Source organism: Mytilus trossulus, chromosome 9 (assembly GCF_036588685.1).
Source record: "Mytilus trossulus isolate FHL-02 chromosome 9, PNRI_Mtr1.1.1.hap1, whole genome shotgun sequence".
NCBI lineage: Eukaryota > Metazoa > Mollusca > Bivalvia > Mytilida > Mytilidae > Mytilus > Mytilus trossulus.
In genome coordinates this window covers 1827185-1847138 of record NC_086381.1, presented here as the reverse complement: position 1 = coordinate 1847138, position 19954 = coordinate 1827185, and the positions used below count along the sequence as shown (strand labels likewise).

Below are 19954 nucleotides of genomic sequence, written 5' to 3'. Positions count from 1 at the left end.
ACAAAAAATCACAGCAAGGCATGATCTACATTAGCGTGTCAAATTTTACCTATATTTATAGTTTATGTAGACTGTCATTCCTACAGGAGTTATTGCCCTTAAATATGGATTTATTTTACCTTCTTTAACAGTGTTTGAACAAAAACCAAAGAAGATAGAGAGAACCCAAATAAACAAAACAATTAGTTTTATAAGGTCAAAATAACAGAGATTTTTGTCATGAATTCTTTTCTTGTCTACAATTTTGGACTGAGTCTTTTGTTAAATATGCACATAGACCTAGATGAGGGACACTGGCTCCTAAGGGCCTCTTGTTTTATTTCTGTTTGCATTTTTTTTATTTCGCAGCGTTCAAATTTAAATGCAGAAATTTTAATGATCAATGCTAGAAAACAAATAACAATATAATTGTAATTTATCTGTTTTAATTTTTCAATGAATATTGTTACAACATTCAGAATAGAGATGTTTTCTTCACTTAAATGATAAAATCTCAAGTGTTTCTATAATTTTTGTCTTCTCTCTTGAATTTATGGATCTCCAAAACCATTATTTTTGTTTTTAACATTGGAAGAAACTGTTACTGATTGTAATTGCTAAATTCTGTTCAGATCCCAACATGTTCCACTTGTCTTTAACAGCTCTGAGATAGAGATAATATTTATGAATCAGCCTACTTGGTACTTGTTTAGATGATTGAACCATTATAATGTGCACTAGATAACAATTACAATGCAGTTCCAAGTTATAGAAATGTCATGGGAAAGTTTAATTGATCCATTCCTTCAGCTACAATAGATTTTCTCTAACACGCTATCTTAGGTTTAAGGTTTAATTGGTATACTTGGTTATTGTAGGAGATTTCCATGTCACTTCAGATAATTGGGACAAGTTCACAGTCAAACTTTAATAAATGTCTTTAATTTTAATGATTTTACTGTTTCCAATACTGGAAAGTCTGATATAAACTGATGGCACTATCAAAGTTAACTTGGTCTTGCTCAGTGTTAATGGCTGTATGATATTAGGTATATGTGCTAGCTTCTGCTTTATTTGGTCTTTTGTGGAGAGTTGTCTCATTGGCAATCATACCACATCTTCTTATTTGTACATAGAGAGAACGTTCATAGCACTGTTTGTTGTGTTTTTTTTACTCATCAGATTTCACGGTAATAGTTTCCTTTATTCTATGACCTTTTTGCCAAATTTTGTAAAGTTACTACTGAATGTTCTTAGGTTTTCATTTCCTTTCAATTTGCGGTAACACTTCATATAAAACAAAAAGACTTCTAGTTCTTCTACGTTATTCACTCTCTGTTGGAAAGTTTTACATAACTCTTCTTATTTTAATACAGAAAACTATTTTAAGACGCTTTTTTCAACAAATAGAATATAAGAGTTAGAGAGATGTTCTTTCTGTTTGATTGGCATTAATTCTAATTAATAGCATTTTAAACCACACAAGTCAGTTTACATTATTTAGAACTGACGGACACCCACTCTTTTAGCTGTACTTTAATAAACCTGTAATTTATAGTCACAGTGGGTCTATCTTTTACACTGATAGAGCAAAAAATAACTTTGTCTTTTTATGTTAATGATTGCTATGACATCAGTCACTTAGATCCTGATAGTACACCTCTTGTAATCAAATTATCTATTCTATTATTACTTTTTCAAAGATCTGTGACGCAATGTTAATTTCTCGGGAGGTTAAAGATTTGTGTATTTATGGCATATGATAGTCTTATTGTTAAATTACATTGGTATCGATGGTCATTCATTAGATATGAACAGAAAGAACAATTTTTGGATATATTTCATTAGGTGAAATAAGGTAACATGTCCTTTCTAGCACATTTATTCAGAAATATGCATATATATACACATCAACAGACTTTAAGTCCTGATATCTGACACCAGACTTGACATTCTGATATCTGACCTAGGTATACTTTACCTCCTGTTATCTGACATTGGTATACTTTACCTCCTGAAACCTGGCATTGGTATATTTTACCCTCCTGATATCTGACCTTGGTATAATTTACCTCCTGATATCTGACCTTGGTATACTTTACCTCCTGATATCTGACCTTGGTATACTTTATCTCCCGATATTTGACCTTGGTATACTCTATCTTCTGATATCTGACCTTGGTATACTTGACCTCCTGATATCAAACCTTGGTCTTCTCTATCTCCTGATATCTGACTTTGGTTTACTCTATCTTCTGATATCTGACCTTGGTATACTTTACCTCCAGATATCTGACCTTGGTCTACTTTATCTCCTGATATCTGACCTTGGTACGCTTTACCTCCTGATATATGACCTTGGTAAACTTTACCTCCTGATATCTGACATTGAAATACTTTACCTCCTGATATCAGACCTTGGTATACTTTACCTCCTGATATCTGACTTTGGTATACTCTATCTCCTGATATCTGACATTGGTATACTTTATCTCCTGATATCTTACCTTGGTTTATTTTATCTCCTGATATCTGAACTCAGTATACTTTACCTCCTGATATCTTACCTTGGTATATTTTACCACCTTATATCTGACATTGGTATACTTTACCTCCTGATATCTGACATTGGTATACTTTACCTCCTGATATCTGATCTTGGTATATTTTACCCTCCTGATATCTGACCTTGATATACTTAACCTCCTGATATCTTACCTTTGTAAACCTTACCTCTTGATAACTGACCTTGGTATTCTTAACCTCCTGATATCTGACCTTGGTATACTTCACCTTCAGATATTTTACCTTGATATACTTTATCTTCTGATATCTGACCTTGATATACTTTATCTCCTGATATCTGACCTTGGTATACTTTACCTCTTGATATCTGACCTTGGTATACTTAACCTCCAGATATCTGACCTTGCTAATTTTACCCTCTTGATAACTGACCTTGGTATTCTTTACCTCCTGATATCTGACCTTGGTATACTTTACCTTCAGATATTTTACCTTGGTATACTTATCTTCTGATATCTTACCTCGGTATATTTTACCACCTGATATCTGACATTGGTATACTTTACCTCCTGAAATCTGACCTTGGTATCTTTAACCCTCTTGATATTTGACCTTGGTATACTTAACCTCCTGATATCTTACCTTTGTATACATTATCACTTGATATCTGACCTTGGTATTCTTAACCTCCTGATATCTGACCTTGGTATACTTTACCTCCTGATATCTGACCTTGGTATACTTTACCTTCAAATATTTAACCTTGGTATACTTTACCTCCTGATATCTGACCTTGGTATACTTTACCTTCAAATATTTAACCTTGGTATACTTTACCTTCAAATATTTAACCTTGGTATACTTTACCTCCAGATATCTGACCTTGGTATACTTGATCTCCTGATATCTGACCTCAGAATACTTTATCTGTTGATATCTGACCTTGGTATAATTTACCTCCTGATATTTGACCTTGGTATATTTTACCCTCTTGATATTTGACCTTGGTATATTTGACCCTCCTGATATCTGACCTTGGTATTCTTTACTGCCTGATATCTGACAGTTGTATTCTTTACTTCCTGATATCAAACCTTGGTATTCTTTATTTCCTGATATCTGACATTGGTATACTTTACTTTCTGATATCTGACTTTGGTATACTTTACCTCCTGATATCTGACCTTGGTTTACTTTACTTTCAGATAATTGACCATGGTTAACTTTACCTTCAGATATTTGACCTTGGTATACTTTACCTCATGATATATGACCTTGGTATACTTATCTTCTGATATCTTACCTTGGTATATTTTACCACCTGATATCTGACATTGGTATACTTTACCTCCTGATATCTGACCTTGGTATATTTAACCCTCTTGATATTTGACCTTGGTATACTTAACTTTCTGATATCTTACCTTTGTATACATTATCACTTGATATCTGACCTTGGTATTCTTAACCTCCTGATATCTGACCTTGGTATACTTTACTTACTGATATTTTACCTTGGTATACTTTATCTTCTGATATCTCACCTTGGTAAACTTTACCTCCTGATATCTGACCTTGGTATACTTTACCTCCTGATATCTGACCTTGGTATACTTTACCTTCAAATATTTAACCTTGGTATACTTTACCTCCAGATATCTGACCTTGGTATACTTGATCTCCTGATATCTGACCTCAGAATACTTTATCTGTTGATATCTGACCTTGGTATAATTTACCTCCTGATATTTGACCTTGGTATATTTTACCCTCTTGATATTTGACCTTGGTATATTTGACCCTCCTGATATCTGACCTTGGTATTCTTTACTGCCTGATATCTGACAGTTGTATTCTTTACTTCCTGATATCAAACCTTGGTATTCTTTATTTCCTGATATCTGACATTGGTATACTTTACCTCCTGATATCTGACTTTGGTATACTTTACCTCCTGATATCTGACCTTGGTTTACTTTACTTTCAGATAATTGACCATGGTAAACTTTACCTTCAGATATTTGACCTTGGTATACTTTACCTCATGATATATGACCTTGGTATACTTTACCTCCTGATATCTGACCTTGGTATACTTTACCTTGTGATATCTGACCTTGGTATACTTTACCTTGTGATATCTGACCTTGTAATACTTTACCTCCTGATATCTGACCTTGGTCTTCTTTATCTCCTGATATCTGACCTTGGTATATTTAACCCTCCTGATATTTGACCTTGGTATACTTAACCTCCTGATATCTTACCTTTGTATACATTATCTCTTGATATCTGACCTTGGTATTCTTAACCTCCTGATATCAGACCTTGGTATACTTTACTTTCAGATATTTTACCTTGGTATACTTTATCTTCTGGTATCTGACCTAGGTATACTTTACCTCCTGATATCTGACATTGGCATACTTTACCTTCAAATATTTAACCTTGGTATACTTTACCTCCAGATATCTGACCTTGGTATACTTGATCTCCTGATATCTGACCTCAGAATACTTTATCTGTTGATATCTGACCTTGGTATAATTTACCTCCTGATATCTGACCTTTGTATACTTTACCTCCTGATATTTGACCTTGGTATATTTTACCCTCTTGATATTTGACCTTGGTATATTTGACCCTCCTGATATCTGACCTTGGTATTCTTTACTGCCTGATATCTGACAGTTGTATTCTTTACTTCCTGATATCAAACCTTGGTATTCTTGATTTCCTGATATCTGACATTTGTATACTTTACCTCCTGATATCTGACTTTGGTATACTTTACCTCCTGATATCTGACCTTGGTATACTTTACTTTCAGATAATTGACCATGGTAAACTTTACCTTCAGATATTTGACCTTGGTATACTTTACCTCATGATATACGACCTTGGTATACTTTACCTCCTGATATCTGACTTTGGTATACTTTACCTTGTGATATCTGACCTTGGAATACTTTACCTCCTGATATTTGACCTTGGTATACTTTACCTTGTGTTATCTGACACTACTAAACTTCAAATTTTGGATGAAATTTCAATTTTTTAAAAGAAATAATTTTTCAGTTTATTAGATAGGCATGCATAGACCTGTGTTTATTTCCTTTTATCAAAATCAAAATATCTGAATATTAAGGCACAGTGCATGGATGTTACTTAATAAGATTTGAGATGAAGAACAGCAATAAAATGATGACATTCCCTGCTGTAATTTGTCCAGGTGTTGTATCACCTATATTCATCTTCCAATCTTTCCTTTATCTTTCAATCTTTCCTTTATCCTGCCTATGATAAAGTACAAGGTTAAAGTAAGGACAGTATCTTTCCTTTATCCTGCCTATGATAAAGTACAAGGTTAAAGTAAGGACAGTATCTTTCCTTTATCCTGCCTATGATAAAGTACAAGGTTAAAGTAAGGACAATCTGACTTGGCATAAATATATAAAGGGTCAAATCTAATTATACAGGCATAATGTTTAACAACTATTTTACTATAAAAAATTCATAGGATCTACCAGAAATCTATAGATCTGATGTATGTAAGTATCAAAATAAAGGTTTTACAAAACACTGTCAGAAGTCAATAGTCGACCTACAATACACAAACGATGACAATTATATGCCCTCTTAAAAACCCACGTATCTATTTAACTCATACCCAAAGGATGACAATTATATGCTCTCTTTAAAAACCCATGTATCTATTTAATTCATTGATTGACACATTTGAATTATAAAATCGTTTGATTTATATGTATTTTATTGCTCGGTTTTATTGTGGGTCAATGCCATCATTGATTTTAGAGTACTCTAGCGATAAATTTATATTTAATTCAATTTTTTGTGAGACTAAAAATATCTTAGGCATTTTCAATTATGCAGTTAAGTTATATCAATTAAGTAGACTCAAGCTACTAGTAGTTATGGTTTTTTTTCTATTTGTGATATAGAAGATGTGAGGAATTTCACAGGAACTAAGCAGTTGTTGTAATTGGACATTTAAAGAAATTGCTGAAGCTATCAATATAACTGAAAATAGTGTCATAAAAATCTTTGACAGAATCATGAATACAGTGATAAATTGAATGTAGTTATTTGATTGGTTCCAGGTGTATACTATTATACCTCTGCCGCAGCAAAGGGGGCATCCAGTTGACCCTAGTCTGTCGGTATATCCATCCATCCATCCCTACATACATCCAAAAATTAAGTTTCTGTTTTCTTATTTAAGTTTGCCTCAACCAAATGTTATGAAATTTATACACAATGCATGTTTCCACTAAACATAGATCAAGTTAGGACTTGTTAGTGGCGTTGTTTTACTGTTCTCGAGTTATGCCGTTTATAAATGGAATAATTGGCAAATATGCAGTTTCCGAAATCTTACTCTAGTATGTCACAACCAATTATTGTGAAAGTTATACACAATTCTAATTTATACCACAAAACACAAATTGGAATTTAGACGGCTTCACTGTTCTTGAGTTATGTCCCTTTTTAACTTGAAATTGCAGATGTGCTATATATTTACAAGATTGGGGTTACATCTGTGTCCCATACTTATTTGTAATCTTATTCTTCATCATTATCAGCAATCAAAGACGGGCTTCAAAGGTATTGTGAAACTGCCTATTCTAGAGGTGGTGTGAATCAGATGAGGATACTTAAAAATTCCAAAGATCTTTTAGAGTACATACAATCTAACTCTCTTTCATCTTGTAACAGTATTAAAACATTTGACTTTTCTACTCTTTACACAAGTATTCCACATTCCAAACTAAAAGACAAATTAAAAGAGTTGGTATTACTTTGCTTTATAAAAAAGAATGGCCAACGTAGATACAAGTATCTTGTCTTAGGGAGGGATAAATCATACTTTGTAAAGAACCATTCTGATTCAAACAAAAAATTCTCTGAAACCGATATTATCAAGATGCTTGATTTCTTGATTGACAAAATATTTGTTACGTTCGGAGGACGTTTTTTTCAACAGACTGTCGGCATCCCAATGGGAACAAACTGTGCCCCTCTACTTGCTGACTTGTTTCTTTATTATTATGAGGCTGACTTCATGCAGGAACTTCTTAGGAAGAAAGATAAGAAGTTAGCAATATCCTTTAACTCTACTTTCCGCTATATAGATGACGTTCTTTCACTAAACAATTCAAAATTTGGTGACTATGTGGATCGCATCTATCCCATCGAATTGGAGATAAAGGATATTACAGATACAGTTAAGTCGGCTTCATATCTTGACTTACATCTAGAAATTGACAATGAGGGTCAGTTGAAGACAAAACTTTACGATAAAAGAGATGATTTCAGCTTTCCAATTGTGAACTTTCCATTTCTAAGTAGCAACATTCCAGCAGCACCTGCATACGGGGTATATATCTCCCAATTGATATGATATTCCCGTACTTGCATTTCCTATATTGATTTTCTTGATAGAGGGTTTCTGCTCACAAGGAGGCTATTAAACCAAGAGTTCCAAATGGTGAAGTTGAAATCATCCCTTCATAAATTTTACGGACGCCATCACGAGTTGGTTGACCGTTATGGAATATCGGATATGTTCCTTACGTCGTAATTATAATCCCCTTCCCTTTCATGAATTTGACCTACCGAATTAGACTATTTACCAGATTTGTAATCACATAAGCAACACGACAGGTGCCGCATGTGGAGCAGGATCTGATTACCCTTCCTGAGATCACCCCTAGTTTTTGGTGGGGTTCGTTGTTTATTCTTTAGTTTTCTATGTTGTGTCATGTGTACTATTGTTTTTCTGTTTGTCTTTTTTCATTTTTAGCCATGGCGTTGTCAGTTTGTTTTGGATTTATGAGTTTGACTGTCCCTTTGGTATCTTTCGTCCCTCTTTTAAACTAATTCCTTTTGAACACATGAATAATATCTTTACATTTTGAGCTATTACCCAAGGGACATAATCATTTAAACCATTTTCAAACAAAAAAGTATATTTTAATTCTTATTTTTTCTTCAGTCTACACATTCATTGAGGCTAAACAATTATTCCTGATGTAATATACCAGTTGATGTATTGTTTTACCTGATGTGTTAAAAAGTCCCCCACTAAGTTCAGAACAAACACTGGTGACATAATTTTGAAAGCTTTTTATGTTTATATTGAAAATATTGAAGGGAAATTAAAATTTCATCAAAGCAGAAATTCAAGGTAATTAAAATATTGCATGATCTGAGAGATATGAAAATTCCTTGTTATCATGGTTATAGATTTGTATAGTCCTTATACTTTATTGCATTTTAATGGGCACATCAATATAAAAGGAACATTTAGCAGCTCAGTAGCCAGAGCAGACAGTTTCATCCACATGCTGTATTAATCTGACCATCATAAAATGATTTGAATGTATTATACAGTATAGAATTTATGAATTTACAGAAATAGAAATTTAGTACGTAATAAATATGTAGACTTATTTTGAGATCTGTCGATTTACAATCTGAATTCAACCAGTTCGTGATATAATTATTTAAACTTTCAAACACAACCATATCAAATCTATATCAACATCACTAATTTCTAGATCTAATATTTGCAACAGCCTATATATATACATGCGATGCAGCAGGGAAATCATCTTTGAATTATAAGATTTTATTTTGTGACAAATTAGAGATGTTTTTAGGATTGTATCAGGGACAGTCATGGATAACTATCCACATATGACCATATAGGAACTATCCACATATAACCATATAGGAACTATCCACATATGACCATATAGGAACTATCCACATATGACCATATAGGGACTATCCACATATGACCATATAGGGACTATCCACATATGACCATATAGGGACTATCCACATATGACCATATAGGAACTATCCACATACAACCATATAGGAACTATCCACATATGACCATATAGGAACTATCCACATATGACCATATAGGAACTATCCACATATGACCATATAGGAACTATCCACATATGACCATATAGGGACTATCCACATATGACCATATAGGAACTATCCACATATGACCATATAGGAACTATCCACATATGACCATATAGGGACTATCCACATATGACCATATAGGAACTATCCACATATGACCATATAGGAACTATCCACATACGACCATATAGGAACTTTCCACATATGACCATATAGGAACTATCCACATATGACCATATAGGGACTATCCACATATGGCCATATAGGAACTTTCCACATATGACCATATAGGAACTATCCACATATGACCATATAGGGACTATCCACATATGACCATATAGGAACTATCCACATATGACCATATAGGAACTATCCACATATGACCATATAGGGACTATCCACATATGAACATATAGGAACTATCCACATATGACCATATAGGAACTATCCACATATGACCATATAGGGACTATCCACATATGACCATATAGGGACAAGAATGGAAATATCTACACATGTGAGAAATAATTGAATTTATTCTCCCTTCATTGAGAACGTTAATTTGGGTAAAACCAAGTGATAGGATGTTACAGATGTGTGATTGATTTGACAGAAAAACACAATAAAATCATATTACGACTAAAATCCTCATGGAGAAAAAAGAAGAAAATTTATCAATATATTACACATCTAAATAATTGACAACTTATTTTTCAATATGAAACCTATCTTTGTATTTGTCAGAATATATTAGAATTTTGTTATAAAATCGTTCGACAAAGGTTAAATTCCTTTAATAACTTGATGGAATTACTTTTAGGTTGATTAAAATCGTAATTATCTGACAATCTTATTACAATGGAAGAGTTTGTCATGCACGAAAGCAGTTTTGTGGTCTATAATTGTACAAAAGTTTTTGTATACTTAAAACTAACATGCGATTGCGATTCTTATAATTATAGACGGAGTTACATGTGATACTTATTTCTGACTGATTTAAAGCTATTACATTGTGTTAATTTCAGTTTGAACTAAAAGTGTTTTAGACTAAGCTGGTAAAATATACGACCATGCTGAAACGTTATCCTCTGGATTTCAGACTTGTAATGTAGATGTAATGATTGATCATTTTAGTCTGGACAAACTTACCAGTAGTTTATTTATTAGTTCAAATTGGGCTTTAAGCAATCTAAACTTGGCTGTAACTGCTTAAGAGGGTGTCCATGGAAAAATCAGGCAGTGGATGGCACTCGACATATTTTGTTTTCAAAATTTTTTCATCTATTTTATATCACAAATTCATTCTTTCACTAAGTTAAATTTTGTTTTTATATTAGCTGTAACAAATAAAGAAAAAAATACATAGAAAGCACTGAAAATTCATTGTACTAAATTTTGTTGCATTGTTAGTGAACTTTAAAATCTTTTTCTGAGCTATCCACTGTTGATTCAAAATTATCTTTGACATACATATCCTTTGTATGATATAAACATTGCATTAGAACCAAAAAATCAATGGGAAAAAAATTATGTTGTGCCACCCATATCATAGGATTTGCCTGATACTTACTCAATTGGATAGCCTCTTATTAGTAGGCTTATACATTTTTAGTGTTTTGAGTTTTTTGGTGCTTTAGTACTTTTATGATAAGTCGAGCACAGTGTCCAACTGCTTTAAAGTTAGTTTTTTGTTGTACTTTTACCCCACTGTCCAAAGTAAGGGGATACTTTGAATATTTTAAACCCAGCCATACTGTGCCTGTCATTTTACAGGAGCCAGTTTAATTCATTGGTTGAATATGTCCTTAGTTGCTGTCTGCCATTATTTTATATTCATTGAAAGTAGCCATAAAACTGTTTCATACTAACTGAAGTGAACCAAAACAAAATATCTATCAGAAAGAACTTAAACATCCCTATTTTATTTATTACCAGACAGGAAATAAGAATATTGTATCCTGGTGTAATCCAAGTCCAAAACATTATTGTCTCAATTTTGAAATAAAAAAATATTTAAGCTTCCTTAAAAAAAAATATATTGTAAATGTCATTGCACTAGTTGATATTATGGCATTTTAGCAAAGTACAGTCAGTACATGAGATAGACACATTTAACATTTGTTTATTACATACATGATTAAGTTGGTTTAAAAGACAATTTAAGTGGCTCTTAGTGTAAAATTACAGGAAATTATGTTTATTTGTTCAGTAATAGAAAGTGAATTGATTAGAGAAAACTGTTATAATTAATTTGATGTTGAACTGTAGTGATTGAATGGACGCTGACAACAGAAGGAAGACGTCATTGACAACACAAGGAAGAGAGTCAGACAGGTTGATTGTTGATTAATGTTGTTTGGCACTAATAACTTATTTTAATGGCTTGACCAATATATTGGGTAATTGTCCTATTTCTGAGTTACTTATATTCTGCATTAAGATTATCAATTATTAGAAGATCTAGCTGACAGTTGATGTGCAATCTTTTGTCCTTATTTGTCAGAATAGACCATATGATTAATTGACTTTCCTTCTTCTTTAATTTGATGGGGTAGAGGGGGAGGTGGTGTCGTAATATTGCATGGAGGACCAAATTTTAATGAGCGGTTGATTCATTTGTCTAATTTATGACCAGGGTTTCTAATTTGGTATCAGGATGGATGTATTAATGTTCATGTGTCCAAAAGATAATCTTTCAAACATATTCAGAACAAGTAGTCCTCAGACACATTATTCTCATTTCTAGCAATGTCATTGTGCTTATTACTATAAATACCATAATAATTAATGCTTTACATTCTAGTCTCTAAGCAGCAAATACCAAATTTGGAGTCTTTTATTTGACTCAGCTGGAGATAAAATCTACACCCTCCCACACTCAAGGTGACAAGTCTAATTATCTAAAAGCCACTCAGGCTGCTCACAAATTTGTAGTTAGCAGCAATGTGTAGATTTTTTGCTATGAAAAGTGAAATTAATCAATTTATTAATGATTTTGTATATTTATAGTGTGTAGGCTGGAATGATATCTGTATCACTAGGTTAATTATTTGTATTAAATTAGCTGTGAGCATTATTTAATACAGAACTATCACACCCCCACTCTGTAAAAGACAATCACCCCTGTCTGTTCATATGTCACATATGTACAAACCATTTGTGCAAAAAAGTTTGTTGCCCTACTTTTCTCAGAAACATCTTGTTGAAAACAATTATTGCCCTTAATATCTTGCTTAAAACTTTTTTGTTGTTGGGTTGCTGTACAGTTGGGGTAAACACTGATATTTTTATTGTTTAAATATCAAATGTACATTTAAACAAAGGGATTGGACAAAAGGCAGTGCCTATACAAATCCTTTCCCATACAACATGGATTGAATAACATGCAGGATAGAATATAATTTTCTGATAAGTTAATAGATTATACGTTGTTGCAGTGAGTCAGGGGAGGCAATTCCCCCACTTCTTGATGTATTTTATTGTGTATACATATATAAATAACTATGTGAACAAAGTTATAGCCAGACCTACTGAAGGTGGTGACAAATTTTATACCACATTAATAAGTGTCAGGGGTGGATCCAGGATTTCAAGTTAGGGGGGCGCAAACTTGTTATATTCGCCGAGCGGAGCGAGTCGAAAAATTTTGGAGGTAAAATTATTGAAATATTTTTTTAAAGAGGGTGCAATGTAGATATCTCGAATTATTGTGTGGTAAAACAAGGGAGAAATTAAAGTTTCAAGCTGAAACCGCATAAATCCTCCCCTAACAACGTATTCGAACAACTTACAGTCGCCATATTTAACAAGAAATCTTTTAGGTTCCATTCATTGAGACTACCCCCATATATTTCCCAACAAACTGAACTGAAGACAATAAGGATAGAGACAGAACTCAGTCTGGAATACACAAGCTGACTCCATATAAAAAATATAGCGATGTTATGTCAATGGTTGCTGGGAAAACTTGTGTTGCATTCATAGTAATCAATCAAATATCTTCAGGGGGAAAACAATAACTATTTTATTAGATTTGTATACGTCCTATTGGTTTCACCGTACCAAATATCAAGTGACTGACTGGCGGATGGACGGACAGAGGTAAAACAATATGTCCCTAGTCCACGAAGAACCTCAGAGTAGTGATGGCAAGGTCTCCTACAAATTGGAAAAATCTACAACAATCTCCTAAAACCCACTAAGGAATTCATATTGCATATATGTGTTTATGAAGCTACAGTTATAAAGCTGCAGCCCTAAAAACAGAAGCTGAAGATTATGTGAACATTTTATTTTGATTCTGTTTTCCTATGCAAACCAATCTACAACCAAGACACCAGCACTTGTTGTAAAATTGTCTATATAGCAATATCGGGTAATATCTTAACTAAACCTTGAAAGACAAGGTGCGGGTAGTTGTAACATAAAGAAATACAGGAACACCACAAAATAACTGTTGTTTTGCACATCGTCAGTGTGTCTACATAAGACTCATCAGTGACGCTCAGATCAAAATAGTTATAAAGCCGAACATTATATTTGTTAAAAACGCAACTCCGCGTTTGACACCTTCCATTGGAGTATACAATATTTATAGAACTTAGATAAATCGTAGGTAAGTTGATTCGTAATCACGCTTATCCTGTTAAACTATCTGTTTTATATACTTTGAATGTTAAAAAGATGGAATGGTCTCGTGTGATACTTAAAAAAAGTTGAAGACAACCCATGCTTTGCAAATTTTAGGGGGGGCGCACGCCCGCCACGCCCCCGCCTAAATTCGCCCCTGAGTGTTGGTTAGGAATCAAATAGAACATTAAGTGAATTTTTTTTCTCAAATTCACAAACTCACTAGCAACAAAGTTGTTCTATTTATATGAATAACAAGAATTGATTGGCCCTTTTTTGCAAAACTTAAGTAAGTAAGTGTAAGACTATTAATTTCTTGATTTTTTGGAAATTATAATTACTAATACAAAAAATGAAATAAAATATATATAAATTTATTTGCAAAAAGATGCTAAAACACCATAATATTTTATTCATATATATATATAGATATACTAAGAGGTGGGATGGGACGCTGAAGTGAGATGGTGACAGTGCATCTTAGTGTAATGGTCCTTTGGCTGGTCTTGTCTTTTTAAGTTTTCTGTCATATTGGTCTGACTTGTTCAATTGATGTAAACCCCATAAATTTTATTCATTTATACATCATATAAGATCCTACTGAGAAAAAGATTGTTATATACTGTCTTCCGTTGTGAATTAAATGTGGTGATGAGCATGATGTTGTCTCGTCTCGTCTCATCATGGACAATATAACATCATGAAAATTACGATTAAAACCTTGACCAGAAAAGTGAACAATCAGCTATACACAGTAATTACATTAAAATCTAAACCTTGACCCTTAAGAAACTAACAGTAAAAGTCAGGCTATATTCTTGATTAATAAAGCAGATTATAATCTTTCTTGTTATACTTAATTAACTTTTGTTGCCAGAGGGTTTTTAATGTGTATTGATTTTTGAGGTATGTGTCAAGAGATAATTAATTTTATAACCATCTATTACTTGACTTTGTCAATTTATCTGGTCAGATAAATGATCTTTTAGATTGTTATTCTGTTACCACATATGAAATGTAATGTTGTGAAATGATGAAGTCCTCAGTGTAAAATATCAGTAAATATTAGATTAGATTCAGTGGCAGATCCAGCCACTTTAAAAAGGGGGGGTTCCCAACCCAGAGTAAAAGGGGGGGTGCCAACTATATGCTTCCATTTAAATGCATTGATCGGCCAAAAAAAGGGGGGTTCCAACCCCCGGAACACCCCCCTTCCCCCCCTGGATCCCACACTGAGAATAATATTATACTTAAATTTGTGTATTAATTAAGGTGGTACGGATTACTATTTAAGTGCAAGTCTCTGAGTTAGTTGTTGTTTATTTCATATTTTTGTTTTTATAAATTATATTGATTGCAAATATTCGTTGGTCCCCATTAGATTTATTCACAAAATGTCTTGACTCAGGCAAATGAAAGCTTAGTATATATAGCGTAGTACATATAGTTAAGTTTAGCATATTGACTTCAAGATGTAATTGTAACTGATCTGGCCAAAGGCTTTAATTTAATATCTATATATCCTTCATCCATCTCTGATTTCAAAGGTCATCCTAAAAAATACAGAGCCGTTTCCTATATGAATTGACAAGCTTGGATCCTAAGGGAGTCTAGATTCTAGTTTGTTTTTAATTATTTCTGTGGTGGATCTACAAACCTGACTGCCTCCGGTGATTAAAATAGAATATAAAGATAAAGAGCAAATACTTAACTTATATCTTGCAAACCCAGGCATATATTTACATACTTCTTCTTCTTCTTCGGAAGTCCACCCTATTTGCAGGGTTACCGCATTAAAAATATCCTAGTTTTAGGTAAATTTTTTAAAATGCGTAGTTATTTATAAAATATTAAAATTATTAGGTTTAAATATGTAACTTAGTTTTAGTAAAACAAAAATAATAAGGATAAAAGGTAAAAAAAACTTGTATCTTCATACATTGTAGAGAAAATATGAAAATCAAAATTGATAGGTTCTATCTACTCCCTATTTCTACAAACAAATAACTATTTCAGATTAATTGCCCTTAAATAATGTTATTTTTTTTATCCAATTTTTTTGGTTCACTCAAAAACTATAATATATACTATTCATAGCTAAAATGATTGGAACTGCAAGATCTATAAAAATACATTATGACTGAAACAAGCTTTTTTACTCTATACAGGAGTTATTGCCCTTTGATGAACTTGAAATATGTAGTTTTACATTATATACATTTTCTGCATTTTACACTTTAGAGATATTATCAGAATATCTTCATTGTTGGGTCTTGGTCCACAGCAAGAAAGAATTGTGTATGAACTACAATGTATAAGCAAGTTGTTGTAATCAGCATTACAATGATTGCAAACGAAATGTCAAAAGTAAAATTAAACTAAAAGTTTGACTAAATATAACTTTTTTATTTTCAGTTGCAGAATTCGCTCAGCAGATGGCAGCAGCTCATGAACAGTTTGCCAAGGAAGTTCAGGCAGTCATTGGTACATTTAGACGTAAAAATAATGAATTCCAATTTGAACGGTATGTGAAAAGTAAAATAACAGGAGATACTCCAAGGCAAAAACTTAAACCCATCAAACAATGGAAAACAACTGTCATATTCATGATTACTTATGTAGAAAACAGAACTGTAAATTCAGAAATTATTGTGTGCATTTATTATTGCGATTTTGTCATTTTAGACTTAAATGCGATTTCAATTTTTACGATTTTGAGAAAATATCTGTTTATCTCATATAAAATATTTCAAAATGCGAGTTTAAATTATTGCGTTTACAACTCTGTCACATTAATTTCTGAATTTACAGTAGTTTACACCTGGTTTTATAGCTAGATAAACCTCTCACTTGTATGACAGTCGTATAGAATCTTCCAAATTGACAACAATGGGTGAACAAAACAAACAGACATACAATATTGTGTAATCTACTGTAGATTCATTTTATTTTTGGTGGGTATCAATTTTTCGTGGATTGAAGAAAGCTTTCTTTTTGGAGGATATTTGATTTCGTTCGTTTCTCTAAGCTCTGTTTATAAAATCCGTAGAAAATTTTAACAGATTAATTTGTGGTTCACCTGTATCCATGAACCCCACGAAAATTGGTATCGAACAAATAAAAGTGAATCCAAAGTATGCATGTACTTTGGCCTATAATGGTTAACTTTTACAAATTGTGACTTAAACGAATAGTTGTCTCATTGGCACTCATACCAAATCTTCTTGTATCTGTGTATATACAATATGTTCTTACTATCTTTGAATCTATCAGTTGTGAATAAATAAAGACAGATTATACTATCATTTAAAGATCAATCATTCATACTAGACTCTCTATAATGAAAAGACAAAAAGAAAACATAAGTGATATGATGTAAAACAACTAACAAGACACTGGATTTACGGCATATGATCGTTTTGTCTGTTTGTCATCGCAACATTAGTGTGAATATCCCTTTGGTATGTTCTGCCTCTCTTGTACTAAAAGCAGACTCAAAGCACCAAACCTGCCGATATGAAAGTCTGTATTGAAGCATTATAATTACACCATTGTTTTCTGATGATTTTTAGTTCTATTCAATGAATACATGATCTGTTATTTGACATTTGCATAATTAAATTTCAATACGACTCATCACTTTAGCAGTCAGATCTGGTGAAAAGTGATGACAAACTTTTATTTAAAATGTGTGATAATTTGACTTCTGTGGGAATAGTTTTCTATCCTTATTTGATTTTATTGACATGTTGACATAAGGAAAGCATGTTCGACATTCAGGATGGGAGAATTAGATGTGAGAGTTGACATTCAGACTTGGAGAATTAGACGTGAAAGTTAAATGTCAACACAGTAGTAACAATAAGTTAGAGTATAGCATGGTTAATGACAAGGTTCAGAGAAACTAGATTTGTTATTTACTCACCAAATATTACATAACATGTACTGATAGGAATATATTAACACCCACGAAAAAAAGGAATTATGGGTAAAATGTTAGATAGGTTCAGTTCTAATTTTTCATTATTTGCTATTGCACTTATACCAAAAAATACAGTATTTAAAAGAGACCATGTTTTCCCTCTGTAAAAGCAGTTACCTTTATAAAAATGACTTGCTGAAGAGAGACCAAGATAGACACAAGTCTGTTCATATATTTTAGCTTTATTTCTAAAGAAAGAAGATGTGGTACGCTTGCCAATGAGACATCTCTCCACAAGAGACCAAATGACAAAGAAGTTAACAGCTATAGGCCACTGTACAACCTTCAATTATGAGCAAAATCAATACCCCATAGTCAGCTATAAAAGGCCTTATTTCTGTTTGATTTTCTTGGTCCTGCATTGTTCTGTTGATTGATATGCATTCTATATATTTTCACTTTATTTGTATCAATTTTTACATTTCAGACCAGTTGACTCACCTTCATCCATACAGAAAGCCTGGGAATCACTTCTTCATGAGACTGAAATGGATGCACAGGTATTTTGGGGGGATTTTTTTCTTTTAATGTGATTGCCACTTTTAAGTCATGGTAGCATTAAATTTGAGAATGGAAATGGGGAATGGTTCAAAGAGACAGCCCGACCATAGAGCAGAAAACAGCCAAAAGGCATCAATGGGTCTTCAATGTAGAGAGAAACTCCTGTACCCAGAGACCAAATGATGGTGAAGTTAGCAACTATAGCTATCACTTTACAGCCTTCAACAATGAGAAAAACAAATACTTAAAATTAAGCTATAGAAGGCAATAACACATGCAAAATAAAGCACTGCATTACATTAGCTCCTGGCTTGTGACAGTCACATACATAATATGACTGGTTAAACATGTTATAGAGCCCCTTAACCCTCACACTAAAGACCTGGACATTGAATAAACTGAGCAATACAATAACAAAAACAAACATGTTAAAGAGCCCCTTAACCCTCACACTAAAGACCTGGACATTGAATAAACTGAGCAATACAATAACAAAAACAAACATGTTAAAGAGCCCCTTAACCCTCACACTAAAGACCTGGACATTGAATAAACTGAGCAATACAATAACAAAAACAAACATGTTAAAGAGCCCATTAACCCTCACACTAAAGACCTGGACATTGAATAAACTGAGCAATACAATAACAAAAACAAACATGTTATAGAGCCCCTTAACCCTCACACTAAAGACCTGGACATTGAATAAACTGAGCAATACAATAACAAAAACAAACATGTTAAAGAGCCCATTAACCCTCACACTAAAGACCTGGACATTGAACAAACTGAGCAATACAATAACAAAAACAAACATGTTATAGAGCCCCTCAACCCTCACACTAAAGACCTGGACATTGAATAAACTGAGCAATACAATAACAAAAACAAACATGTTAAAGAGCCCCTTAACCCTCACACTAAAGACCTGGACATTGAATAAACTGAGCAATACAATAACAAAAACAAACATGTTAAAGAGCCCATTAACCCTCACACTAAAGACCTGGACATTGAACAAACTGAGCAATACAATAACAAAAACAAACATGTTAAAGAGCCCATTAACCCTCACACTAAAGACCTGGACATTGAATAAACTGAGCAATACAATAACGAAAACAAACATGTTAAAGAGCCCATTAACCCTCACACTAAAGACTTGGACATTGAACAAACTGAGCAATACAATAACAAAAACAAACATGTTAAAGAGCCCATTAACCCTCACACTAAAGACCTGGACATTGAACAAACTGAGCAATACAATAACAAAAACAAACATGTTATAGAGCCCCTCAACCCTCACACTAAAGACCTGGACATTGAATAAACTGAGCAATACAATAACAAAAACAAACATGTTATAGA

At 33.0% G+C, this 19954-nt stretch overlaps 1 protein-coding gene across 4 annotated transcripts in view; it reads left to right on the top strand.

The window, feature by feature from the left end:
- The window catches only part of LOC134684281 (nostrin-like), a 159541-nt gene that overhangs the window by 34536 nt on the left and 105051 nt on the right, over positions 1-19954 (top strand). For all 4 annotated transcript variants that reach the window (XM_063543564.1, XM_063543565.1, XM_063543566.1 and 1 more), the window contains 2 exons: positions 16516-16624; positions 18510-18582. In XM_063543564.1, the coding sequence (XP_063399634.1) occupies positions 16516-16624; positions 18510-18582 (182 nt within the window). The remainder of the gene's footprint in view (positions 1-16515; positions 16625-18509; positions 18583-19954) is intronic.